Source organism: Mesoplodon mirus (genome assembly GCF_964341445.2).
Source record: "Mesoplodon mirus genome assembly, chromosome: 13".
In the NCBI taxonomy this organism is placed as follows: Eukaryota; Metazoa; Chordata; class Mammalia; order Artiodactyla; family Ziphiidae; genus Mesoplodon; species Mesoplodon mirus.
In genome coordinates, this window is record NC_138989.1 from 16,693,055 (window position 1) to 16,719,106 (window position 26,052).

The window sequence follows — 26,052 nt, forward strand, 5'->3', positions numbered from 1 at the left end:
CTTCGTTGCTGCACGCTGTCTTTCTCTAGTTGGGGCAAGCAGGCTCTAGAGCGCAGGCTCAGTAGTTGTGGCGCACAGGCTTAGTTGCTCCGCATCATGGGGGATCTTCCCAGACCAGGGCTCGAACCCGTGTCCCGTGCATTGGCAGACGGGTTCTTAACCACTGCGCCACCAGGGAAGTCCCTGTACTAGACTTTTAAAGCAACAGCTGCATTTCCTTAAAAATATTTTAGAACCTACATCTTTAAGTTAGGCTGGTTCCTGTTTTTCTTATTGTTCTTATTTAGAAAGGCTTGTAGCAGTTAAAGACCAGTCTGCACAGAACTGTACTTAGAAGAAGAACATTCCCAACTGCCTGTCTTGCTTTGAGATCAGCTCTCAGTAAAATAACATCCCCAAATCCCTGCCAGTAGTGTTGACCCTGCAGGTCCCAAGCCCTCCGGCATCACAGCAGTGGGACAAAGGGAACTCACCTTTGGTTCCTAGAAAGGACGTGAACCATGTCACACTCCCCCACATTTTAAAATAGTCTTGACGCCCATGATTCCAGAGGCTCCTAGAGTTAAAGGGTTGAGAATGCTGAGTTTAGTTTTCCCTGGATTAGCTAAAGGCACACCATTTTGTCACTGCCTTTCAAACACATGGCAGAGAAATACAGGAGTGCCCTCTCTAGAGGATCATGGAAGTCTTAGAAATGTCTTTTCTAAAGATAGCAAGGGTCCCGTACGTGGGGCGAGGTATGGATCAGCCCGCAGAGCTGCTGGGGGAGGCCTGGGGTGGCTCAGGCCCCGGGCCACTCACCTGGAGCCGCCTCAGCACTTTACCTCATGTGCTGCAGGATATGAGAGGCCTGCAGGCGCCAGTCTAAAGAGTGGCAGGTGCTTGTGCCCAACTAGCCAGTTCAGTAGGAGTAAGAGAAAGGCTATGAATGGCTCTGGGGACAGACCGCCACTTATTAGCCTTGCGACTTCTCTGTGCCTCAATTTCCTCCTCAGGAAAACAATGAGAAACTACTCTATAGGTTGAGTGGATTAAGTGAAGAAAATGCCAAATGGCATGTTATAATTACTATTCACGCCCAAAAGGTAACTTTAAGACATACTGAGAGCTTCTACTCCAAATTCCTCATTATACAGATGAGCAAATTGGCCCAGAAATGTTGGGTGACTCGTCCAAGGCTAAACCAACCACCAGGGCAAACAGCTTTGTTCTCTGCAGCCAAGCTCCATTTCCTCCAGGATGTTCGTTCAGTCTGGGCAGCTGTTTTCAGGACTGCTATGACTCTGGCCTGACGGGGTGCCCTTTGCCTGCTCCACCATCATGGCTGTGACAGCCCTTCACAGCTCGTTTCCTGGGAGCTCACACCCTCCTTCCAGACTCAGGAAATACAATTCAGTATGCTCAGGGAGCCTCTGAGTCATCTCCGTCTGTAAATCAACCTTTATCCGTCTATCCTGAACAGAGAGATCTCATCCTCCTCCAGTTTCTGGAACTGGTGTTTTTCCTTTGGATTTTGCTTACTGAGTGTCTTCCACCTCTAAGTACATCAGGCTCCCCTCCCAACTTCAGACTGGGGACTGAACACCAGAGGTGGACATAAGCCTTTAAGATTCTAGAGGAAACACTGAAGACTTACCTCAGGGGCTTAAAAGAGGTCTCCCAGCCCACGCCCCCTCACATAGGAACTTCATCTGCCTCCCCACAGCTAACCGGCAGAGGTGACTGCGTATGCAGACAGCTTGCTGGACATATGCCCCAGGGAGCTGGGAGGATGCTGATGACCATCTGAATACCAGAAGCAGAGAACAGTTACCATGGCTACCAAGAGCTGTAAACACTGACTGCCTTGGCTATGGGGATCAGCTCAGCTGACCTCTCAAGGTCCCTTCCAGCCCTGGAATTCTACATTTACAGTGAGCCTGACGAGACCGTGTCTGCTGCAAGAAAGTAGGAAGTCCTGTGACATATACAGCTCAGACATAGAAAGCAATTATCTCAGAGGTCACCTTGTCTTATTCATCAGAAGTGCTGAGTCACAAGGCTACTTTCTATCTCTGCTGCATCATTAATAAGCAAAGCCTTGTTTTTGGTATAGCACTTCAGGCCCTTTATAAAGCGAGTTTGCGACCACCATGTTTAATTTTTCTTCCTTTTACAGCTCTGACCAGAAATTTTGATAGAAGTTTGTTCCATATCGTGACCAGGGAAACAGCCCAGAAACACTTGCGTCTCCGGGCCCAGAGGAGCGTGCTCCGTCAGACAGGACGCTTGGATCACGAGCCTTCTAAGAACTAGGAGGAAGGAAGTCATTCATAAAGGAGGCAGATGCTGAACTGCAACTTTGGTTTCCTCTGGCAATTCTGATTACAGGAATGTGGTTTGTTCTTATTCCACAGAGGGGAAGAGTTTCTCTTTAAAACTTGACTCCCAGAAGCTCCCTACCGGTCTGAGTCAGGACAGAGCAGGGAGGTGGCTAATTCGACCCCTGTAACCTCCACAGCAGGTGAGAACACAGGCCTGGCTGCATCCCTCTTGAAACCCGACCTCAGGACAGAGAAGTCTGTAGATATCTACAAGACTTCCAAGATCAGGAGAGAGATGCCCAGAAATCAGACTGCTGCCTGTGCTTATGAAAACAGCTGCAAGTCTTGCCTTGTTCCTGATGCAGGAAGCTTCATATTTAGTGGATGTTTGGAGATTTTTAAAAATCTGCTTATCAAGATTAAAGCAAAGCCTTTATTAAACATCCCTCCTTCAAACCACCTGCATTTAAACCTATACCCCTCTCCCGACTTGCAAACTGCTAGGGCTATGTGTGTGTCATTGTCACCTGGAGGGTCAGATCCAGTTGGGCTACACAATGCTGAAAAGCCACACCAAGGCACACCACACTGGGCACACCTCCATGGTTCTGTGCCCCTCAGGATCTAGGCAAAGGTTGGCAGCACTGGCCCTGGGACCAGAGCCCAAGCACAGGAGACCAGGAAGCTGAAGTCTGAGCCTCCTTGTTCCAGACCTAGCCATGCAGAGCGGACAAGCAGCTCTTGGCTACCACTGGGTGAGGCTCACCAATGTGCTTTTCCTTCTCATCTCCAAAGAAAAGGGTGAGAGATGGAGGAGGCAATCTTCAGTTGTGTGTGGGTTTGATTTAAGGCTTTGGCTGTGGTCTGCTGATATATTAAAATACTTTCTGGGAATGCCATCTCCTAAGCTCCCCATCAGAACAAACGTATTTCCAAAAATGAAAACATTGAACAAAGAGGTGGAGCTGAAATGCTGATGCAGAGCCCAGTGGACAGGCCCAGGTCTGTCAGGTCAGGATGGTGTCGTCCACCTGCTCCGTGGAGTCGGCCTGGCTGGCCAGCTTCTTCAGAGACCTTCGGTTGCATTCATTCAGCACCTCCAAGCTGGCCACGTCCAGGATCTTGCAGAGGGACTGGGGGGAAGATGGAAACGAGGAGACGAAGTCAGAAAATATGGCTTCAGATTTCTCCAATCAAAGACAAAAAGGAATGTTAACCCAGGACTAGAACCACTGAGGTGGAATCTGGCAAAATAAGGGAATCAGACGGATCCAGGGAAAGCCAAGACAACCACTCATCACGCCTTTCACATGGTGAGGTATTGTTCAGTGCTTTAAAGGTTACTCAGTGGGCAGGGGACTGAGTGACAGGACTCTGGGCCTCAACGGGCAGCACTGTGGGATCTGTTGTAGGGCTGTGTGCCACGTGAGAGTCTACTTGAAGAAGGGGCTCTGCTGCTGAAAGACGTCTGAACTCCTCAGGAGTAGAGGGATGTGTTTTTAGGCACCAGACCTGTCACTCCACTACAATCTACCTGTCAACACTCACGCATACGGACGGGGTGGCAGTGAAGAGTGATGCTTAAACACTGTCATGCAGAAGGCCTGCAAGGCCAGTGCCCACAGACGCCCAGGGGAGGCATGCCAGTCCCGGATTCCCACCTGAAACACCTCTTCTCCCTGCCTCATCTTGAGGAGGTTGACGATTGCCTGGTCGCTGTAGGCCCTGACGACGGTGTTTTTATCCTTGGTGTTGTCAAGGAGAGCCTTCAGGATGGGCTTGATGGCCTGGGGGTCCAGGGCAGGCAGCGGGTCCCTGTTTGCCCACCAGATCATCTTCTCAGCCACCAGCCTGATGTCACTGGATGGGTTCTGCAAACACTATGAAGAGGAACGCAGGCTTTCAGCCAGGCACATCCAGTCTGTTTCTCAAAGCAGCCCAGACTCTGCCCTGACACTCTCTTCATCGTGGAAACTGACCCCACTGCTCCCCTCCGATGCCATCCCCACTGTGCGAGGGTAATAACCAGGTGTGATTCGGACCCTATTCTCTTCCACCTCATCTCATGCCAGTCTCTCCTTTGCTCACCACTCTCGGCCCACGTGGGCGTTCCGCTTCTGCAAACACACCATGCTGCTTCCTGCCTCGGGCCTCTGCACTGGCTGGTCCCACTGCCTGGGACGTGCTTGGCCCAGATCCTCGCTTGGTTGGTTCCTTCTCATCCTTCAGGGCTCAGCTCAAATGTCAGCCTTTAGAGGTCTCCCCGACAGCCCTATCTAAATCAGGGCCTTCCCACAGGCTTTTTGTGTACCTCCACCTCCAGAGAGATCTTGTCTGCCCTGTTCACCTCTATACCTTCAGGGTCTAGCCCGGCTGGGCACACAGCAGGTCATCAGTAATAAACGCTGATAAGAGCTGCATGCAGGGTGATGCCGTCATACAGGCTCAATCTAATCGGAGCCCTGTAAACTCTCCACTGTGGGTGCCTGCAGGGTGGTGCAGTCAGCCTTGGGAACCTCACTACTCAGAGCAAGGTCGGCGCACCGGCAGCACTGGCATTGCCTGGGAGCTGGTTACAAAGGCAGGGTCTCAGGCTTGGCCGCATCTCTTAGCGTGCAGACTCTGGTTCTGCCTTGTGTGCACACAACCGTTTGAGAAGCATGCTCTATTACACAGGGGCTGGGGCCTCGCCATCAGGCTCCCCAGCTTTCCTCCTTGGGTCTCACAGCCACCACAACAGCCGTACTAGTAAGTGTCATGCCTGCTAAAGGCAGGCAGGGAAGAGGAGGTTTATTAAGATTTGAACCCAGGTCTGTCCCAAAGTTTGCAAAATTGGTGTGCCTAGAAAGAATGCCTAAAATAGAGATTCTTAACGTGATTTGGGGTCATAGGTCTATTTGACATTCTGACAAAAAGTTGGGCACTCCACCAGAGAAAAATTCACACACGACCATTTTGCATTCCAGCCCTATGGGCTCAGAGATGCTGCAGGCTATCCATGGAGAGCTCCTAGAATACAGAGGACACACTTCTGGTGTTTTTTGGTCACGGGTCCTTCTCACAAGCCTGGCTGCCCTGCTCACCTTAATGAACAGGCTGGAGAGTTTGGCTGGCAGCTGTCCTCCTCCTGTCTCGATGTGATGCTTCATCAGGAAGCCCATGCCCTGGACCCCACTCACAGCAATGGGGATCTGTGGAGAGAGGAGAGAGCTAGACGGGGTGGCCTCCAGCTCTGTCCTCGGGGCAGCAGGGCCAGGCACCAGCCCTTCCCCAGGACTTTCTGGGGACCCTGCCTCTTCCCCACCAGTCCTCACCCCCCGGCAGCTCTCATGGACAGGGTCTGCCGTGGCTGTGAGGCAGATGAACCAAGCCCGAGTCACTAGTTCCCAGGTCAGGAATCAGAGACCTTCTGACCTAGAAGGGACCTCTAGATGCTCCAACCTGAACTCCTCACTGTTCAGATGATGAAACTGGGGCCCAGAGAGATCAAGTACTAGTCCAAGGGCACAGTAAGTTACTGGCAAAGGTAAAATTTGAAGCCAGGTCTCTGACCACCGAGTCTGGCTGCCCCAAAGCCTTACCCTGTCTGCCATGGCATTGCTGAGGATCATGTCCTGAACTTCACTGCTGTATCTGCCTGCACAGAGTCTGCTGGGAGCCACATTCACAGCCACGGAGAGAGCCAGGCTCCGCCCGTGCCGAACCATCCAGTCGATGCCAGACACGTCCGCTGTGTGCAAGGACACACTGGGGTCAACCCGCACCTCAGAGCATGGCCCACCACCCGCGAAGCCCACCTCCCCGACCTGAGACTCATATGCCAGCTCGGAGCCTGGTGGAAGCCCCAGTCCACACTGCACACGGACCTCCCTGCCCCAAGTGGACGTCAAGCAGCCATCCCTCACAAACTGCTCCAGACTGCGGCTTGCGTTCTTGAAGCAGAAACACTCGGGGCTGCAGGACCCCCAGAAACTCCACTTTGTTTTAACAGCTGAATTTCCAAGGAGAGGGTGGTCCCGCTGCCAGAAGACCCTCTGAGGGGAAGGGGAGACAGAGAGGCCCTGAAGCCCCCCGTGGACACAAGAGGCTTACCCAGCAAGTACTGCTGAAGAACAGTGCTGAGCTCCTCTTCCGTCAGAAAGGCACACAGCTCCCCCAGGCACCCGGCCGAGGAGATGCGAGTGTTGTCCTGACGGAGCAGAGAAGGCAGTGAATGGGGACGCAGGCCCACACGGGCTCCGCGGGAACCACGGTGGAAGGGAGGCGGACCCTAAGGCCAGTCCTCCCTCCAGGCACTCACGCTCCCACCGCCAGGGCGGGACTGCCACTCACTGCAGCTGCCACTCGGTGCCGTGTTAAATTACACACCCAGCACTTAATTTTAGAAAACTCCAGCCTGTGTGCATACGTGAATCACCATCATGATAGCAATAATGACTATATTTACATGGCACCTTTCTTCTTACAAGCCTGAATGCTTCAGATTTATTACCTCAGTTACTATCAACAGCCCTGTGAGGCGGGGAGGGGCGCGAGCTCCCGCCCACAGTGCCCAGGAAAGGCGATCAGAGGGCCACTTGGAGCTCTACCCCCAACCCCACACCCACCCCCGAACCGCTCATGCGTCCGCCTATGTCCAGAGAGACTCCCTGCTGCCCCGACATTACTCAGGTTTGGCCTGGGAAGTCAAACTGAAGAGCTGATCAACCCAAGGCAATAGGTAAAGGCCGAGTGTCTTGCGTCAAAACCAAAGCCACGTACACAAGCAGCTCCCTGCTGCTCACCCTGCCAGCCAACTACGGGACACCACACAGCGGGTTCAGGTTACGTGCTACAGTATCAGGAAGTGCCGACTTGGCGTGCCTCCCCCAAAACCAACCAGCCAACCGGAGCCTCAAGGGCCCATGGGGAGGCATCAGCTGGGCTGGCACTCTGGATTGCCACCTTCGATCCAGCGCGAGTTCTGAGGAAGAGGGTGGTTGGCCAGCACCTTGGGCCTCTGAGCTCCCTGCCCAGGTGCCAAGCAAGGCTAAAGCTGGCTCTCTCTGACACGACAGCCACTCTCTCCAACGGGATCTATTTTAAGCTCCATTGTGGTGAAATGCAAATTGGTTTACATACTAACTTTTGCTTGCACTGTGCATGGCCCTATAAAAACCCTGACAGACCGTGACCAAAAGAAGGTGGAGTCTCCCATCTGTACCCCAGAGAAGGCCAGGGTCTCAGCTGGAGGGCCGTGATAGTCGGCCCCGTGAATGGGCAGATGACGGGGTGTAGCTCCATGTGAACCCAGAGGCCTCTCTCCAGAGATCAGCCCCACAGTGTACATCTGGCCACACAGCAGAGGGCTGTCAGAGGGCAAAGAGAAAATTCTTCTCAGAGACTCAAGCCCTCCTGGGCCTGCCACAGCACTGGGCTGTCAAGGGGTACTTCACAAATGCTTCTAGACGGGGTCAGGAAGGGCTACAGTAACGGCATCGGAACAGAACCAGGAGCCACGGGGCTCAGGTCCTGGTTTTGACTCTACCACTTGCTAGGGTGCAGCCACAAGTGAGTCTCACCCTCTCAAACAGTGCTAAGCCCTCCCACCTGGACAGACACCAGACAGTTTCCTGAGGGCTGTGCCCATGCTTCATTCACCTCTGGGCTAGGCCCTTCGGCTCAGCAAATGTTTCCTGAACCAATAAACGAAACTCTTCACTTTACAACTGGAGAAATGAGGGGCAGAGAGGGAAAGTGACTTGTTTAAGACTAGAGAACAAACGAATGAGAGACCTGGGACTTTAAAAACCGTACTTTCCTTATCTATACAACACATCACCGACATCAATATCGATATCAAGACGCGCCTTGTCTCCCTCACTACCAGAGGCGTGGTAAACCAGAGTGATACGAATGTCGGGAGTGATTATCACTACTGACCAAGTTCTTCTAACACAAAGCAGAGATGCTAACCAAAGGAAAGAGAAGGGAAGCCAGCCGAGCCCCCCAGCCCCGCGTCCACCTGCCGCTGTACCTCGTCATGTCCCAGCGTGCTCAGCAGGAGCGAGACGATGCTCTTCCGGATAACCACATCCACTTTGGCCCCTGCTCCTTGAATCACAAACCTCAGGGCCTGAAGCATGGTGTCCCTACAGAACCAGTGCACCCAACTTAGAACCTGGCTCTGCTCCACCACTGCTCCCACCGCACAGGCAGGGCCCGGGCTGCTTCAGGAGCTGCCCGGCCTCCCCACGGCCACAGCTCTCCCCACCAGGGCCTCACCTGACACCCGGGTCCTCCATGACCCGGATTCCGTTCAGCAACTCTGTGAAGAGAGGATCCACCTTGATATGGATGGAGATGAGCTTCCCTAGCGCATCAGCAGCCTTCAGGCGCACGCCCCGGTTAGAGTCCTGCAGGGCTTTGGTGAAAGTGGTCTGCAGCTGAGGCAGGAAGGGCTTCAGGGCAATCCCAACCTGTTTGAGAGACCCACACCCAAAAGCACAGCTGAGGTGGAGTCCAGGGCCACAGTGCACTATAGGCACGAAAACAAATGATCACAAACCACCATAAGCTGCCCTGACTCCCACACACAGGCCAGGAATAGATGTCCCGTTAAGACAGGGGCACCCAGCACAGAGAGGTCACACTCAGTCTCCTCTTCTGTTTTCAACATCCTGCGCTGCACTGGGAGGAGGCAGAGGCGGAGGACGACACCACCACCACTACCACCACCCCCCCCGAGGGAGCCGTGGACTTGGCTTAGTGAAGCCCTGTCCACGTGGACAAGTGACTCAAAACCCTCGTCTCCAAATACACTAGAGCAGGCCGGGAGATGCTGTCAGTACCACGGAAGAACATTTTAGTGCAGAGACAGGGAAACGGACCAGGTGTGTAAGGGCAGGTACCATCTACTGAGCATTTAATGTTCAGCCTTCAGAACAATCCTATGAAACAGCCTCAGAAGGTCATGTGCGCCCCCTTATTAACAATCCAGTCTAATCCCCGACCACACATAGAAAAACAGGCACATTTGTGACAAAATACAGGTGGATCCAAGACGAAAGATTTACTTATTGCTAAATGGGAAAATCAAAGTAGCTGTTGGGAGGTTCAATGCCAATTAAGGTTTAGAGATACTGGGGTCGGGGTTTTGCAGGCAGCTGGGAGGCAGACCACAGAATGAAGCTGGCAAACCTGCAGTGGGAACCACCTGCCTATGGGTGGCACCTGGCTTGTGGCTTGAGGGACAAATTCCAGGAGGGAAGGGCTCCATTTGTACACAGAGTTTAAAAAAAAAACACAAAACACAGAAAAGAATGGCAAAGAATGTAAAGATGATACTTAATTTAAAAAAAAAAAAAAAAGACTCAATTTCCTACAGAATGAAGCTGATGCTCACGATCCCATTTTTTATCTGGGAAGTTGCTCCTCACACTTTTCTCCCAAAAGGAAAAAGCTACAAATCTTAAGCTTGCTTTTGTTTCCAAACCTCAAGTAAGAATTTTTTTTTAATAACAACAAATCTTGGCTGTTTATGCTTTTTTAAATCCAAAGGGCTTAATTATTACACTGTAAAGTATCAGAAACAGTTAACGTGTTCTATCTTTGCTTCTGACACTCTGGGCAAAAACTGAAGTTAACTGCAGTTGCTCTCAGACTTCTTTTTCATTCTCTCCTCGGATTCATTTCACCTCATTTATGAGGTGGTCATAAAGAAGGGAAATGTTTTTGAACAAGGTTTTAATTGTATTTACGTGGCCCTGGATTTTGTCCTTTGACCCATTTATAAATAACAGCAACTGGGCTTCCCTGGTGGCGCAGTGGTTGAGAGTCCGCCTGCCGATGTAGGGGACACGGGTTTGTGCCCCGGTCCGGGAAGATCCCACATGCCACGGAGTGGCTAGGCCCGTGAGCCATGGCCGCTGAGCCTGCGCGTCCGGAGCCTGTGCTCCGCAATGGGAGAGACCACAACAGGGAGAGGCCCGCATACCACAAAAATAATAATAAAAATAAAAATAATAGCAATTAACATGCACTGGTATGTCGAGTGCTTAGCATGTGTCAGGCCTCGTGCCCGATGTTATTTTATCTGAGCCCTGTGTCACACCGCCCTTCGAGAGGCAAGCAGTCTTAGTACGCTCAAAACATAGGTGAGGAAACAGGCTCAGAGGCTGCATAACTTTCCCAAGGTCATTCTGGCCATACAGCTACCAAGTGGCGGACCTGGAATTGACAATGTGCAGTGAGTCTTGACTCCAAAGTCTTAACTCCCTCTGCTCTGCCAATTCCCCATAATAAGCTGTCACCCCGCCTCCACAGGACACTGCGTGCCAGCGTCCTGCACACAAACCCATTCTCTAAGGCCTGAATGGACCGAGAGCTTGAACTCATCAGTCGCTCACCTTGGCCAGCAAAAGGCTGAGTGTCTCGAGCAGAGCCGCCTTCACGTTCCAGCTGAACCGGTCCCCCAGGATGCGGATCAGAGGGCCAGTGATGCTGACCACGGAGGGTCTCAGGGCATCAGCTGAGGTCAGGCGGATCACCAGGCCTAAAGCTTTGGCTGCTTCCTCTTTCTGTTCTGGGCTGCCCGTCAGGACGCCCTCCCGCAACACTGGAAGGATGGAGGTTACTCCCTGACAAGAGAACCACACCTGAGAGTCAAATCTCAAAGGTTCTGGGCCCAGGTGTCTCCCACCCAATGCAAGGAGCTCCTGTTAGCCATCCTCTCCTCAACTCCATGAGAGATGGATTCAGGCCGCCAGGGTCGCAGCCTGAGATGGTGCTGGCTGGAGAACAGTCTTGACGGTGACAAGAAGAGCAGAGTCCCAGCAGGCCTACCACACAAGGTACCTGCAGTGCTGTCACTCACTCTGAGGTGGCTTCCACCGCTTAAACCAAAGATGATGAACCCTGTCCCCATGGGGCCACCACGGGGAGGAAACACGCTGCCTGTGAAGGTGCAGAATGGCACCTAGAGCACTAAGCCAGATTAACACAAGGGCTGCTCCAGCGGCCCCACCTCCTGGGACCCAAGGGGAAGGCGGAGGAAGGCCGCATGCCCGCCGCACCCTGCACGGGCCCTGGCTTACCTTCTTTGGAAGGCAGAACCCTGGCACGTGTTCGCCTTTGCTCTCATTCCCTATGAGCCGGATTTCTTTGTGTAGTTCCTCAATTAGTGCCAGCTGGTTGCCAGCATCCAGTTTCTGTGGGAAGCCGGGACAAAGCAGAGAGGATGTCAGAGTTCTAGGTAAAGCCCTCTCAAGACTGTTTCAAAATAATATAGCCGGCGGAAAGGTGTGGGTGGGAGTATAGATAAGACTGCCCACGAATCGACAGATGCTGAAGCTAGGTGATAGGTACATGGGGGGCCCTAGGAGTCTAGTCTTATAAGCGCCTGGTATTGTCCACAACCAGAAGCTGGCTGTGGGGTCCACAGCTCCTCACCTTGGTGATGGCATTCAGGGCATCCCAGCTCTCCTCCAGAACCACAGGGCTGGAGTCGTTGAAGAGGCGGATCAGGCCTGAGACCAGGCTCCGCAGGTGGCTAGTGTAGTCCACCTTTGAGCGGGAACAATAGATGTTGAGGATGATGGCAGCAGCCTGCCTCATGCCCACTTCAGGGCTGCGGGTGGCTTCCAACAGATCCTCGATGATGATCCGGTGCCCGGTGTCATCCTCTACCGAGAGGATCACAGCCTGACAGTTGGCCATCTCCTAAAACCACAGGGGATGCCTCGGCTGAGCACAGCTCCTCCAGGACAGGACAGGATGGGGCAGGGTTAGAAAGCCTGTGGGAGTGACTGTGACACTCACCAGCTGCTCAGCTGGAGTCCCCAGCTTCTCCTTCAGGGCCAACATGACCGCCGGGAGGATCACGCCAAGATGACGGGTCAGGGCGTCGCCTGCCACAGACGAAAGGAAAGCCAGCACCCGGGTATTGACAGGTGGGGTCGTCAGCTGCGGAACGATGAACAGCAACTCAATAGGTGTCGCCCCGTGCTGGCCGCGGCACTAGGCTCTGGGAGATCCCATCCCACTGCAAGAGTCACCAGCCTCCCCCAGCATCTGAGTTCAGAGCTGGCCTTCACGCAGGCCCGGGGAACAGTGATGTGGCTGTGGCTTCTGGGCCAGAGGGGTTGCCACGTGTTGGGAATTACCTTGGGCACGAGGTAGGGCAACACCACACGGCTCTTGATGGCCATCACTTGCTTCAGACCATCCAAGGCAAATTCTGACACCTGCTCATCATCCTGCAGAGGGGCATTGGGGGCAACGTTCAGGAGTTGGCTCTTGTCTCCACCTCCGCTGTCTTGGACCGGCCGGTGCCAACATCCTTCTCCACTCTCCTCCCCTCCTCCCTCTGCACCCACATGGACTGACTGTCAAAGGAGAAGCACAGAGCCAAATCCCATCCTGTGCACCCACTCCCTCTGGGGCCCACACTGCGGCTGCCTTGGCAGAATCAGCCCCCCGCGTGTTGCCTCTACAGAGATGGTAAAAGCCCGACCGGTAGGTGTGGGGCAGAGCCACTCACCAGCTGCTTCAGTAGAAACGGGAGGATGTCCTCCAGAGCCTGGTGGCCGATGGTGGAGTGCAGCTGCTCAAAGGTTTTGGCCGCCGCCTCTCTGACCTCCTCCAGCGGGTCACACAAGGCCTTCCTTGCCGTGGGCACAAGGGACTCGGAGAAATACAGCACCTGCAACAGTACGGGTGTACTGAACCCGACGCGGCAGCGGGAGAGGAAATCAGCAGGGGGCGGTGCGGACCCCTGGCCCAGCCAGGCCACTGCTGCTCCCTGGGCTTGACTTCGTTTTTTAACTTAGATGGTTTCTGTGGAAATGTACAAGTATGAAAGCGCAGAGAGGCTGTGTAATCTACTCCCAAGGAGCCTTCACCAGACTTAATAATTAATAGCCTGATTTTTTCCGGCAAATTCTCCAAATACTCTGGTCTCCTACAGGAACTCCAAACTCGTTCTCATGGCGAGGACCCTAGTGATGTGGCCTCCACTCCCCAGACTCCTTTGATCATCCTCTTAGGAAACTCCAAGTCCTTCTTCAAGTCTCAACTCAAATACTTGCTCCCTGGGACTTCCCTGGTGGTGCAGTGGTTAAGAATCTGCCTGCCAATGCAGGGGACACGGGTTTGAGCCCTGGTCCGGGAAGATCCCACATGCCGCGGAGCAGCTAAGCCCATGCGCCACAACTACTGAGCCTGCGCTCTAGAGCCCGCGAGCCACAACTGTTGAGCCAGAATGCCACAACTACTGAAGCCCGCACGCCTAGAGCCTGTGCTCCACAACAAGAGAAGCTTCTCACTGCAGTGAGAAGCCCGCGCACCGCAACAAAGAGTAGCCCCCGCTCGACGCAACTAGAGAAAGCCCAGGCGCAGCAACAAAGACCCAGCACCATAAATAAATAAATAAAAATTGAAATGAAAAAAAACTTGCTTCCTTATGAAGTCTTTGCATCTGCAACGGGGCCAATGACAGCTCTGTTGCCTCTGCAACCAACTCCACCAAAGCAACGCCCCCTATGAATCTAAGGACTGAATATGAATATGGCCACCAGCAAGGCCTCAGCCTTTGGGGCACTTACTATTTAATGAATCACAGCTCTTTTCGTGACAGGATTTACCTTTATTCTTTGAAAACTGCAAATATAAAACCCCAAATGTAATACGTATACTGATACACACAGGAGGAGAAGGATCCTGTAAATCAGACGAGGCTTTTCAGGCTGAGCAATTGGCTACGTGTTCAAATTTCTGACCTGCCACCCATTCATCGCTTTGGTGCTTCCATCCCAATCGAGGGCTCTACGCCTACCCTCAACCTACTCCCCATGTTGGGGAGGATCAATGTTTGGAGGATCAATTACCGTAGAAAAGTAGGGTCAGTGAAAAGGACTCCCACCCTCTTGAATGTAGCTACTATGGAAACAGTCTCGTTGCTGGAGACAATGCGTTTCCACCCACCGGGTACTCATTCTCATCTACTCCGCTCCCTCTGAGAACGAGCGCGCCCTCCTGCTCTCCACCGCCCTCCACCACTCACGCACGCGCACCTCCTTTCTCCGCTAAGTGCACCACACGTGTTACCTGAACTGATGTAGTGGCACAAAAGGATTACTCTGGAGCAACCTCAGGAGTGGGGAGGGAAAGACTATCTCCAGTCTCCAAAAGCTACTCCAGGCCTCTACATCGCTTAGGTCTTAGAGCCTGTAAAACCGATGGGAAAGCTGAGAGGGAAATCCCAATGCACGGCTGCCCCGCCGGCACCCCACTGCCAGCAACGCCCTCTGGAGCAAAAGGTTCACCTGGCCCTGAGTCAGGTGCAGGACCTGCGGGGCCCTGAGGAGATACTCACGGCATCCCGGCTGGTGGACTTCATGATCTCGCTCAGCCCAATGCACACTCCCTGCCTCTCGTCACTCTTCCGAGACCTCAGGCCTTCCTCAAGGATGGGGATGATCTCAGGTAGGATTTTCTCCCCTAACTTCCGGACGAGATCTCCCAGTGTCCTGGCTGCAATCTGTCGGCAGAGCTCAAGTCAGGACATCGACTCCCTGCAAAGCCCAGGGCACCCATTGCACAACTCCAGAATGAGGGCCCTGGAACCTCCCAGATTTTATCCGAGCCAGACTTAACTTTCCCAAACGCTCTTACCCCTGAAGAGCCCCCACGGTGCTTGCAAAACATGACAAAATAAAATGATCTCTCTGCATCACACGCACCTACACAACCTAAAACAAAAGCTGGCACCTTATATATGACCAAGAAACTCATCATGTGCTGCCCAGTCAAGGGCCGAATTCCCTGGATCAAAAACTGTGGCCTAGAAGTCACTTAACCCTCATGCTCTTGCCCAGGAAAGGGGACCCTGAATTTGGAATAAACACTTTAAGGAAAAAACCCATCTCCTCTGAGGCCTCATGCAAACCCTTCTTCAGAGCCAAATACACATCTGCTTGCCAGGGATGGGGGTTGGGAGTGGGCCAAAGAGGACTGGCAGAAGCGATAATCGGCCCCGGTGGGCCTCTCCTCCAGCTGCACCAGCCTTCGTTCAGCCCCTGCTGTTGGCCGCATTCCCGCCCACCTCATGGCTTGTGCACATCCCATCCTGGTATCTCAAGCACTAGTCCCTTGGTCCGGAACAGTCTTTCATCACCTCCCCACCCACTAATGCTCACTCATCGTTCATCTTCAAGCATCACTTCTTCTGAGAAGGCTTCCCTGACCCCCAGCTGGTTGGCCTGTTATAAGCATTGGCAGTACCACATAGCGCTTGCCATGGTTGCATTTCCATCTGTTTTTGTGATTATTTGATTAACATTCATCTCCTCTACCAGACTATAGCTCCACGAGGCTGCCTTTCTTCTCCACTATCTCCCCAGGTCTTGGGCCCCTGCTTAGCCCATAGTAGATGATAAATATTTGTTGAATAACTAAGTAAATAAATAAATGCTCCCGTGTTAGAGAGGGGACCCTAGGGGCTCTCCCATTCTCTGCAGGCATCAGAGGCTGCTTGGTCAGAAGCAAGGCCTGCGAAACTTACCGTTCTCTTATCTGCACATGTGCTGGCCAGGAAACCCAGCAGGAGCCCAAAGAGGGTGGGCAGGATCTCACGCAAGGTGCGGGGGGTATTGGAGACCACAATCTTCCAGACGTGCAGGGATGCTTGCCGCACAACCAGCTGGGTGTCAGAGCGGCCCATGTACAGGCCTGCCAACACCCGGTTCCGCCGATCTACCCCCAGGGCAGTGATGATTGCCTGCAGCAGTGGAAAGAAGCAGAGAACACAAGGTGGTGAAGCCTCCACAGTGTGAGTGCCAGGGAGTCTCCCTACCATCAGCAGAGGGAGGAAAATCAAAACAAGGCATGCACCTTGTTGGACTGGGCAGTTCCGAAGTTATCATCTTCAGAGGCAGTTTCTGTGGTCATCTTCCCAGTGACTCCTGAGATGTGGAACAGGAGATCCCCAAGGAGCTGAACAGAGCTGAACCTGAGAAGGAGGCCAAGAACAGAGTCACACGGTCGCAGGAGGATGTCTCAGTGCACAACCAAGCACTGGACAGAAAAGAGACTACAAGGAAATGTACCCAAAACACTCATGGTGGTTCTCTTAGAACAGGAGAGGTCACAGACGATACTCATTTCTTTACAGTCTCCCACATATGTTCCTTCCAAGTTATCTACTAATGAACATTACTTTAATAATAAAAAAGGACATGGGCTTCCCTGGTGGCACAGTGGTTGAGAGTCCGCCTGCCGATGCAGGGGACAGGGGTTCATGCCCCAGTCCGGGAAGATCCCACATGCTGCGGAGCGGCTGGGCCCGTGAGCCACGGCCGCTGAGCCTGCACGTCCGGAGCCTGTGCTCCGCAACGGGAGAGGCCACAGCAGTGAGAGGCCCGCGTACCGCAAAAAAAAAAAAAAAAAAAAGGGTATTTTTAAAAAGCAGATACGAAAATTTCTATAATAAAGTTATTAAAAAGAGAGAAGAGAGCACAGAAGGAAGTATTAACAAGAAACCAGGAATGTGGATCATCAGAACTACAGACATAAGGAGAGGCCTAGAAGGATAAACTTTGTTTCTCTTCAAATTAAATTAGATTTATTGTTTTTAATGATTACAGAAGTATCATATTGAAACTGAAAATTCAAACAATACAAAAAAATACAAAGAGAGTGTAAACAATCACCCAGACTCCCAGCACCCAGGCAACCACTCTGACACTCCGGTGACACCCTTGTACACATCACCCTCCCACATACCATGTGTGAAGTGGGCCTGCACCACATACACCGGGCCACGGCCCGCACCTTTCCATCAACAATAGGTCGAGGAGCTTTCTGTGTCTGCTGACATAGTCCTTATGCCATTCTTTGTAATGGCCAAATCAAAGTTCATGGTGTGGATGTGCGATGACTTTTTTAAACCTACCTTCAGTTTTTCAAATGATAAACAATACCACAACAAACATCCTTCTAAATACATCTTTAAGCACTTGACTAAATATGTCCTTGCAATAAAATCCTAGAAGTAGAATTTTCAGATTAAAAAGCATTCGCATTTAAAATTTTGACACAAACTGAAGGACTGAATAGAGAAAGCTTTTTAGAAGAGAATCAGAATTGAAGGCACTGCTATGGGATACCGGAGTTACAAAATGGTTAAAAGTGAGAGTTTTTGGCAACATTTTGCTTTTCATTTCTCAGTTCCCCAAACACAGAAGTATGGCTACTAGGTCTTCCCACCTGAGTTCTCACCTTATTCTCCAGAGGTCGTCAAAGAGGCCTTGCTCCAGCTGGGGCAGCAGCAGGGCTATGGCCGTCTCGGCGTACATGGAGATGACCCGCTGGCCCGCACGCAGGGCGGTATCACGCACAAACTCGTTCTCATCAGCAAGAGCCTGTGCACACAGACGGTGGGTCAGCCAGAACTGCCTCCCCCTAGGCACCCAAACCCGAGGAAATGGGACTCCCTGAAGAGCAGGATGAGGACTCCTGCCACCCAGCCCCAATTGGCGGGAAGCCCTAGCTCTCTGGGAGGGCGCATGTGTCCTGCCCTCCTCAGTAATTCTATCCTCAGCATTGTCGCTGGTGCCTACTTTGAGGATACAGGGAATGATGGGCCCCACATAAGGAGTGAACTTGTCCCCGAAGGTGATGGGCAGGTAGTTGAACATCATGATATAGCCATCTCGGACGTGGGGTGCAATGTCCACTTTGCTGGCTGTAGCCACAATTTCCGGCATCAGCTTCTCCAACTTCTCCACCCCCAAGCCAGCCATGACCTCGGCCAACCCTGAAAGAAAGGGACAGAATGAGCCCACCAGATCTAAGGGTCCCAAGAGGGCACTGCCGGCCTGGCCCCTGGGCCCGCCCTGCCTCACCCTGCGCGGCGCCTGAGCGATCCACAGAGCTCTGCTCATAGGTCAATGTCTCCATCAGCCACGGCAGCAAGTCCTCAAAGCATGACTCCCCCATGCCCTTCACCATGGCTCCAAGAGCCTTTGCAGACACCGTCCGCACCTGTCAGGTAACCAAGAGCAGGGATGGCGAGGAGATGTGGCTCAAGACCAGGTGACCATGCAGGAGCAAGGCGGGGTCCCCTAGGGTCTCCCTCCCTTTACCAGACAGACGCAAATGCAGCTTATAGGGAATTCTTAGGAATCAATTTTCTGGAACTGGGCTAAAATAACGAGCTCCTGCCCCCTCTCCTCCCAGACTCACCTCAGGTACAGGGTCCAAAAGAGAAGCTTTCAGACCAGGCGTCACGCTTGGCAGGTAAGGAGCCAAGTCCTGCAAGAACAGAAGAGGTGGCTCAGCGGAGGCCCAATTCCGGCTTTCTCCAGCCCTGCTTCACGGTGGACCCTGACTACACCATTCTGCTGACTAGGAGCGCTCACAGGGGTGCTTGTCACTGGCAAAGAACCCCCACCACTCCCACCGGTTCCTTGAAGGCCCGTGTGATTGCTCAGGGAAACCTACGAGGGACCTCAGGCCCATCCTCAAGAGGTCGAGTGAGCCCCCAGATGCAGTTCAATGCTCTTCCTCCTCCTGAGACCAAGGGCTGCCCACCCTCGGGAATCTAGGAAATTCTTTTGGCACTCCTTTCAGAATTGCATTATCATCTTTTCACTCTCTTCACCTTAAAAGGTTTATGTCTCTTGATACGGCATTCAGCTTTCAGAAACAGTTTTAAATATAGAAAAAGCCTTATGTTCACTGCACCATCATTTAAAATAGCAAAAAATCTTGGACACTATATGACCAACAATAGAATTATATAAGTTATGATATATAAACTCGTTGGAATATTACATAACTATTAAAAACTCAGTTTTATGAATAACTTGCTATAACTTGGAAATACATTTATACTTGGAAATATTTTTTACATGTAATTTAAAAACATTAACAATAATTATTTTAGCTTTTGGAGGGCTATGGATAAAATTTTTTGGTTTTCCAACTATCCCAAATTTCCTAGGATTGACTAACTTTCGCACTTTATCTCTTGTGCCCATAGCCTCAGCAAGCAAAGCAGAGCTGTGGTAGTGAGATCACACATCCAAGCCCCTAGGAGCAAGTAAACAAACAAACAAAGTAAATCTCCCAAACTAGGCTAATTTCCTCTGAGAGGCTTACAGAAGCAAATGCTTTCGAAAAGAAAACACTGCAAGCAGTCAAAGCAGCAGCCGGTTTCCCGACACTCCTGAAAGGTCAAAGGCGAGGCTGGACCTTTCCTCCCTGTCAATCTATAAAAGGAGCCCAGGGGCTTTCCTGGTGGCCCAGTGGTTGAGAGTCCGCCTGCCGCTGCAGGGGACACGGGTTCGTGCCCCGGTCCGGGAAGATCCCACATGCTGCGGAGCGGCTGGGCCCGTGAGCCACAGCCGCTGGGCCTGCGTGTTCGGAGCCTGTGCTCCGCAGCGGGAGAGACCACAACAGTGAGAGGCCCACGTACCGCAAAAAAAAAAAAAAGGAGCCCAGTAACACAGGCCTCACCTGGGGGCTGAGCTAGTAAGGACTTGTATTGCTATGTTCTGGAAGATGCCAAGAGCCTAGATTTCTACCCTCCACCCACCAATGGTCCATTTCTCCCCCCAAATATAATCAGGGATCAAATGCTCATAGCTCTCCTGTGTCTATTGTCAGTAGGGACTCTGTGCCCTAAACCAGCATCCATTGGTCTGTCCTATACGAGCCCCAGATAGGCTGATACCTTCTGGTCTGTCAGGGAGTACATGTTGCCAATGATCTGGGCTGCCATCTTCCGTGTGTCCGTGGAACGGTCCTGGAAGGCTCTCTGGACAATGGGCATGATGAGGGCCAGAGACGGGGCATCAATGAAGTGGACAAACTTGGTGTCCAGCAAGGTCTGCAAGCACTTCTGGGTCTTCCGAGAGGGGTCCGTCAGGGCATCCAGCAGGACTGGGGCAATGGCTGCATGTCCAAAAAAGAGAGAGGCTGCTTTGTACAAGTCTATGGTGGGGCAAATCTGCTGGATCCCCAGCACTAGAGGGGGCCAAAAGAGAAGGGAGTCCAAGGTCACCCCTCCCTAGAGCCCCGCAAATCGTCAACTGAGGAAGCCAGCTTGTCTGCAAAGAGCAATTCTATTCTTGCTCCCCCAGAGGAAGCGGTGTGGGGACGGCAGCCATCACCCCTTTGCACTGCACAGTTGTGGTCTGGTGGGGCACCTGTGGGCTAGCTTCAATGGCACTGAGCTGCAGCCTCAGCGCTGGGCCTCTGTGGGAGAGCTACTTGGACAACATGGATCTTATCCTGGAAGCAGCAACCCAAAGTGGTTTTGTGAAAAAACAGTTTGGAGACACCAAAGGCCCCTGAACCAGTGGTGGGAGTGAAGCACACAATACTCAGAGCAGCTAAGCCCAGATACAACAAGCTCTCAAAAGTTCAGCACCATCAGCCCAGCAGAAGGAATTCCAAGAGGAATACCTGGCTTATCTTTTCCACAAACCCAGGGAATTCAACAACTACAAAGACACATGCTGGTCAAGACTTTTAAGAGAATTCCTGGTGGTCCAATGGTTAGGACTCAGTGCTTTCACTGCCAGGACCCATGTTCAATCCCTGGTCAGGCAACTAAGATCACGCAAGCCAAGCATGCAGACCAAAAAAAACCAACAACAACAGAAAACAACAACAACAAAAAAAAACTAATAACCCAGTTAAAAAATGGGCAAAGGATTTGAATAGACAGTTTTCCAAAAAAGATATGCAAATGAAAAATAAGCACATGAAAACACGTTCCACATCATTAGTCATTAGGGAAATGCAAATCAAAACCACAATGAGATGCCACTTCGCACCCAATAGGATGGCTGTGACCAAAAAGACAGACAATAACAGAGGTGGCAACTGGAACTCGCATACACTGCTGCCGGGAATGTCAAATGGTACAGCCACATGGGGTAACAGTCTAGCAGTTCCTCAAAAAGGTAAACAGTTACCACAAGACCCAGCAATTCCATTCCTAGTTATCTAACCAAGAGAACTGAAACCATGCCTACAGGGAAAAAAAAAAAAACCTTGGATACAGATGTTCATAGCAACATTAATAGCCAAAAAGTGGAAACGACCCAAACATCTACCGATTGATGAACAGATAAACAAAATGTGTATACTCATTCACTGGAATACATTATTGGGCCATAAACGGAAAGAAGTACTGATACATGCTACAGTGTGGATGAACCTTGAAAACATAATGCTAAATGCAAGAAGCTAGACATAAAAGGCCACGTACTGTATGATGCCATTTACGTGAAGTGTCCAGAATAGGCAAACTCAGAGACAGAAAATAGATTAGTGGTTGTCAGGGGCTAGAGGCAGGAGGGGACATGAGGAGTGAATGCTAATGGGTGTGGGGTTCCTTTCTGAGATGATGAAAATGCCCCGGAACTAAACAGCGGTGATACTTACATAATTTTGTGAATATGCTAAAAACCACTAAGCTGTACATTTTTGAGAAGTGAATTTTACATTATACAAACTAGCCAATTAAGAAAAAAAAAACGGTCCCAGGCTGGATTCCGAAAATGAAGGCATGCATTTGATAGAGATGAGACTGTTCTGGGCCTCAGAAATCCCCAGGGGTGTTGGACATTGTAAACAACAACAAAATCCACATCTACCTATTCATCCCTTAAAAAACAAAAACAAAAACCCATCATCTTCTGAATGAAAACAAGTCTGGAAATACTCAGGCTGAAAAGCACTGAATGGATACCGATGTTCTATGCTGAAGCTTAAAAATTAACAAGTACAGTACTGGTCAAGGTAGCTGGCTGGGGTTTGTTTCTAGAAATCAATCTTTCCCTAATTACTCAAGAAAGAACCACAGTAAAAAGTAAGCTCCCTAACCTTCCCTCTATCACAGGCCTCCTGGAATGAGAGAGAGTAGAAAAGTTCCCCAAAACCTAACACTTTGGATGATGCAGATGTGGTCCAGAGCTTGTCATTTAGTTGTTGACCTCAAGGCTCCCTTAGAGTCAAGCTATTTCTGGGCCAACAACTCAGTTTCCCTACCTGAGCAGTCAACGACTGCTCCAGACCAACAGGAAAACAGACCACTTCCAAACTACTTTCCACTTATTATCGTAGGAAAAGGGCTTCCCCAAATTTAGAGGTTATCTCAATGTGAACATATCTGTCCTCAGAGGGCCTAAGCTGAATGGGTGCATGTTCCCTGCAGTGTCCAGGGATGGGAGGAGGAACCGGGGCCAGTGCCCTCGTGGGAGAGGCATACCCAGGATCTCCGGGTTCCTGATGACGGAGCCAATTTGCCTGAGCGCCTGCTGTCCGGCCTTCTGCACTTTGACGTGGGAGTCGGTGAGCACCTCCGTGAGCTTGGGCACGATGTTGGGTAGGCAGGACGACAGCTGCTTAGGAGCACAGTACGCCATCGCCCCAAGCAATTCCACCGACCCTGCAGACGGCAGACACACGCCCAGCATGAAATCACTGAGCACAGGTTGGCAAGTCGCCTGGGCTGGCTGCCCGGGCAAGGGACACGCAGCCCGCTCCTCTGCAGACTGCTCCAGCAGTCCCGGGAAGAGGGCACAGGGCCTGGCTCCAGCCAAGCAAGCAAAATGCTCCTGAGGCCTGCTGAGACTGGGAGCCTGGGCAAGAGGCTGGGCAGTGCTGGGGAGACTGGCCAGACCTGGCTTAGAGCTGACAGTGATCCAAGGTCAATTCACTGAATTTCTCTGGCCTCAGTCTCCTCATCCACAAATGAGGAGACTGATTAAGATTGTGATTTTTCAAGATGTAGGGGGAAGCCTGAAGGACTGAGGAGGAAGCCCCAATGCTGACCCTCCGCAAATCTGAGCAACTCTGTTTTACAAATTAGGATTCCAAATAAGATTACATTTCTTAAAAAGGGTTTTCGGGACTTCCCTGGTGGCGCAGTGGTTAAGAATCTGCCTGCCAACGCAGGGGACATGGGTTCAACCCCTGGTCCGGGAAGGTCCCACATGCCGCGGAGCAACTAAGCCCGGCCCGTGCGCCACGACTACTGAGCCTGCGCTCTAGAGCCCACGAGCCACAACTACTGAGCCCGCGTGCCACAACTACTGAAGCTTGTGCACCTAGAGCCCGTGCTCCACAACAAGAGAAGCCACCACATGAGAAGCCCACGCACTGCAACGAAGAATAGCCCCTGCTCGCTGCAACTACAGAAAGCCCGCGCGCAGCAACAAAGACCCAACACCACCAAAAATAAAATAAAAATTGATTCTTTAAAAAATAATTTTAGGGCCTCCCTGGTGGCGCAGTGGTTGAGAGTCCGCCTGCCGATGCAGGGGATACGGGTTCGTGCCCCGGTCTGGGAGGATCCCATGTGCCGCGGAGCGGCTGGGCCCGTGGGCCATGGCCGCTGGGCCTGCGCGTCCGGAGCCTGTGCTCCGCAACGGGAGAGGCCACAACAGTGAGAGGCCCGCGTACAGAAAAAAAAATAAAAATAAAAAATAAAAAAATAAAAAAATAAAAAATAATTTTAAAAAGGCAGTTTAATGGTGGGGGGAAAGGCTTTAAAATCACAGACCTAGCCACAGACAAGCCTTAAAGCTCTGGGATTTCCTGACTTAGGTCTGTGGCTCCTGTGAGAGGCCTGTTCTTTGCAAGAAAGCACACAAACTAATAAAGCAATGAGCTGCCTAACCAGAGTCTTGGCCTCATCCCTGGGCTGGGGAGCACACACAGCACAAGAGCTGTGGCTCTGGACCCCTGTGAGGGCAGTTTTCAGAACAGGAAGTTGAGACAGAGACCCAGAGGGAGCGGCCTTACCGGCTTTGGTCCTCCAGGATTCCTCCTCCAGGGCCGCCAATAAGGAGGGGAGCACCAGCTTCACCCCATGAGCGCTCAGGTTGCTCATCACAGCCTTGGCACAGTCATCTGCAGCCTCAAGGGAGGAGAAAAGATGTTCAGGGGCCTCCTCGGCTACGCGAGGGTCAAGGCCTGATGCTGGACCGAGGGTTCTCCTGGTGACCAACGCTCACTGGGGGGTCTACTGCGTCAGACCCTGTGCCCAGGCCCGCAGACACAGCTGAGCAGGAGAAACGTGGTTTCTCACCTCACAGGGCTTCAGTACTTCACTGGGAACCAGGGGAGTCAGTACCAGTAACCAGTGTCCAAGATGTGGGCAGAGGGCTTGACAGCAGCAGGGGCCTCGAACCACTGCCAGCCATTCCCAAGTGCAGCTTCAGGACTTACCTCACGCACGTACTGGTTCCCGTCCCCGAAGCACAGCAGCAGATGGGGCAGCACATGAACCACGTACGGCTCGAAGAGCTTCCCCAGCATAGTGCAGAGCATCTCGAAGGCAAAGAGCGCTCCTGGGGGAGAAGGCAGGACGGCTGGGAACAGGATGTCCTCTCGGGGCAGCCACAGGGCAAGCTCCCCACCACCGCCTCACCCTCTGGAAACACTCAGGGCAGCTGTGGGACTAAAGTGGCTGCCTCGTGAGGGAGCAGCCCGTCCCTCCCCTGAGCAGAAAGGAGGTGAGAACAGGGAGCACTAACAGCTAGAATGGCGAGTCTCTCTCAGCTGAGGGTGTTGCTGAGTTAGAAAAAAGGAAGTCCAGGCCACATCAGCAAGGATGGGATGGAATGGCTCACAGACAGCTGCCCCCCTGCAGCACACACACAAACGCCAGCCTTCAGCAGGGGAGGAAAAGCCAGATTCCCTCCTCTGGCAGCCATGGGGACTGACCTCCCACGCTGGGCGGCACCGAGCTTGGAGACACTCACCCTCTCGGCGGCGAAAGTTCTTCTTGTCCTGGATGGCATCAGTCAGCGCAGCCATCATCTCCTGCTGCTTCAGCGACAGGATGCCCAGGCCCTTTACCAGGCCCGCCAGCCCGTAAGCAGCCCCTTTGCGCTCAGCGTACTTGTCTGACTCCAGCAGCTGCTGCATCAGCCTCTGGATCATCCCTCCAGCGTCCTCCTTGATGGCGGGGACGAGGGGCGGCAAGCAGCTGGCCACAGATTCCTGGACCTGGGGGAGGGGCCCGCCGCGTCAGTGCTGCAGCTCAACCACAGCCAGGCCCTGGCAGCCGATGCAGTCTTCCGCAGCACCTCACCCCCAGACGTCCCCCAGCCCCATCTCAGCCACCGCCTGTCAGACCACACAGAGCATCGGAAAGGCAGATGGTGGTACAAGCTCATGCCTGACCCGCATTCCGTCAGGGTGCACGCTACATCTGTTAGCCAGGAGAGCATCAGCCATTACGGTGCTATTTCTGGTCTGAAGAGAGAACCTAGGCCTGGGCAGGTGGGGTAAAACCTCAGGAAGATTAAACCCACTAACAGAGAAAGATCCAGAGAGAAGCATGCTACTGTGCCTCCTTAAAAACAGTCCGTCTCTCAGTTTTCAAATTTGTCAGTCACAGGGAAATGGGGCTGGGCCTTACAGGGCCAGGTCCAAATCAAGCAGTCCCCAAAGATGCTGTCAATCGTCTTCCAGCCACAGCTCATGAAGTCCGACCAGGGCAGCGAGGCAGTCTGCAGCCAGGGGCCTGGGCAGGAAGCTTGGGAGGCCAGGTACTCTGACAGACTATTTGACCATAATTCAGTAAACCTGTGGTTTTCAACTGTGCCTTTGAGGAGGACGCTCTGGGTTGTCCGAAATGCAAGTCACAGAAAATACGTGTAAATGTGTTTTTCAAATAAGAGAAAAAAAAAAAAATCCTTTGCACTGTGGCTTGGAGGCTGCATCACAAGGCCCCCAAAACATACAA

The 26,052-nt window shown here is 52.2% G+C and overlaps 1 protein-coding gene across 1 annotated transcript in view; it reads right to left on the bottom strand.

Annotated features, from left to right (window-relative positions):
- Nucleotides 1–2,713: 2,713 nt before the first annotated feature.
- The window catches only part of GCN1 (GCN1 activator of EIF2AK4), a 57,787-nt gene continuing 34,448 nt past the window's right edge, over nucleotides 2,714–26,052 (bottom strand). The window contains exons 34-58 of the mRNA XM_082641248.1: nucleotides 25,064–25,310; nucleotides 24,528–24,649; nucleotides 24,102–24,216; nucleotides 22,564–22,743; nucleotides 20,017–20,237; nucleotides 18,525–18,593; nucleotides 18,185–18,323; nucleotides 17,900–18,096; nucleotides 17,559–17,701; nucleotides 16,173–16,290; nucleotides 15,844–16,059; nucleotides 14,656–14,820; nucleotides 12,823–12,984; nucleotides 12,446–12,538; nucleotides 12,102–12,245; nucleotides 11,733–12,002; nucleotides 11,378–11,491; nucleotides 10,691–10,921; nucleotides 8,568–8,761; nucleotides 8,320–8,434; nucleotides 6,396–6,492; nucleotides 5,885–6,033; nucleotides 5,387–5,494; nucleotides 3,965–4,183; nucleotides 2,714–3,436 (exon numbers count right to left, since the gene is read on the bottom strand). Coding sequence (XP_082497374.1) covers nucleotides 3,311–3,436; nucleotides 3,965–4,183; nucleotides 5,387–5,494; nucleotides 5,885–6,033; nucleotides 6,396–6,492; nucleotides 8,320–8,434; nucleotides 8,568–8,761; nucleotides 10,691–10,921; nucleotides 11,378–11,491; nucleotides 11,733–12,002; nucleotides 12,102–12,245; nucleotides 12,446–12,538; nucleotides 12,823–12,984; nucleotides 14,656–14,820; nucleotides 15,844–16,059; nucleotides 16,173–16,290; nucleotides 17,559–17,701; nucleotides 17,900–18,096; nucleotides 18,185–18,323; nucleotides 18,525–18,593; nucleotides 20,017–20,237; nucleotides 22,564–22,743; nucleotides 24,102–24,216; nucleotides 24,528–24,649; nucleotides 25,064–25,310 — 3,954 coding nt within the window. The 3' untranslated portion in view covers nucleotides 2,714–3,310. The remainder of the gene's footprint in view (nucleotides 3,437–3,964; nucleotides 4,184–5,386; nucleotides 5,495–5,884; nucleotides 6,034–6,395; nucleotides 6,493–8,319; nucleotides 8,435–8,567; nucleotides 8,762–10,690; nucleotides 10,922–11,377; nucleotides 11,492–11,732; nucleotides 12,003–12,101; nucleotides 12,246–12,445; nucleotides 12,539–12,822; nucleotides 12,985–14,655; nucleotides 14,821–15,843; nucleotides 16,060–16,172; nucleotides 16,291–17,558; nucleotides 17,702–17,899; nucleotides 18,097–18,184; nucleotides 18,324–18,524; nucleotides 18,594–20,016; nucleotides 20,238–22,563; nucleotides 22,744–24,101; nucleotides 24,217–24,527; nucleotides 24,650–25,063; nucleotides 25,311–26,052) is intronic.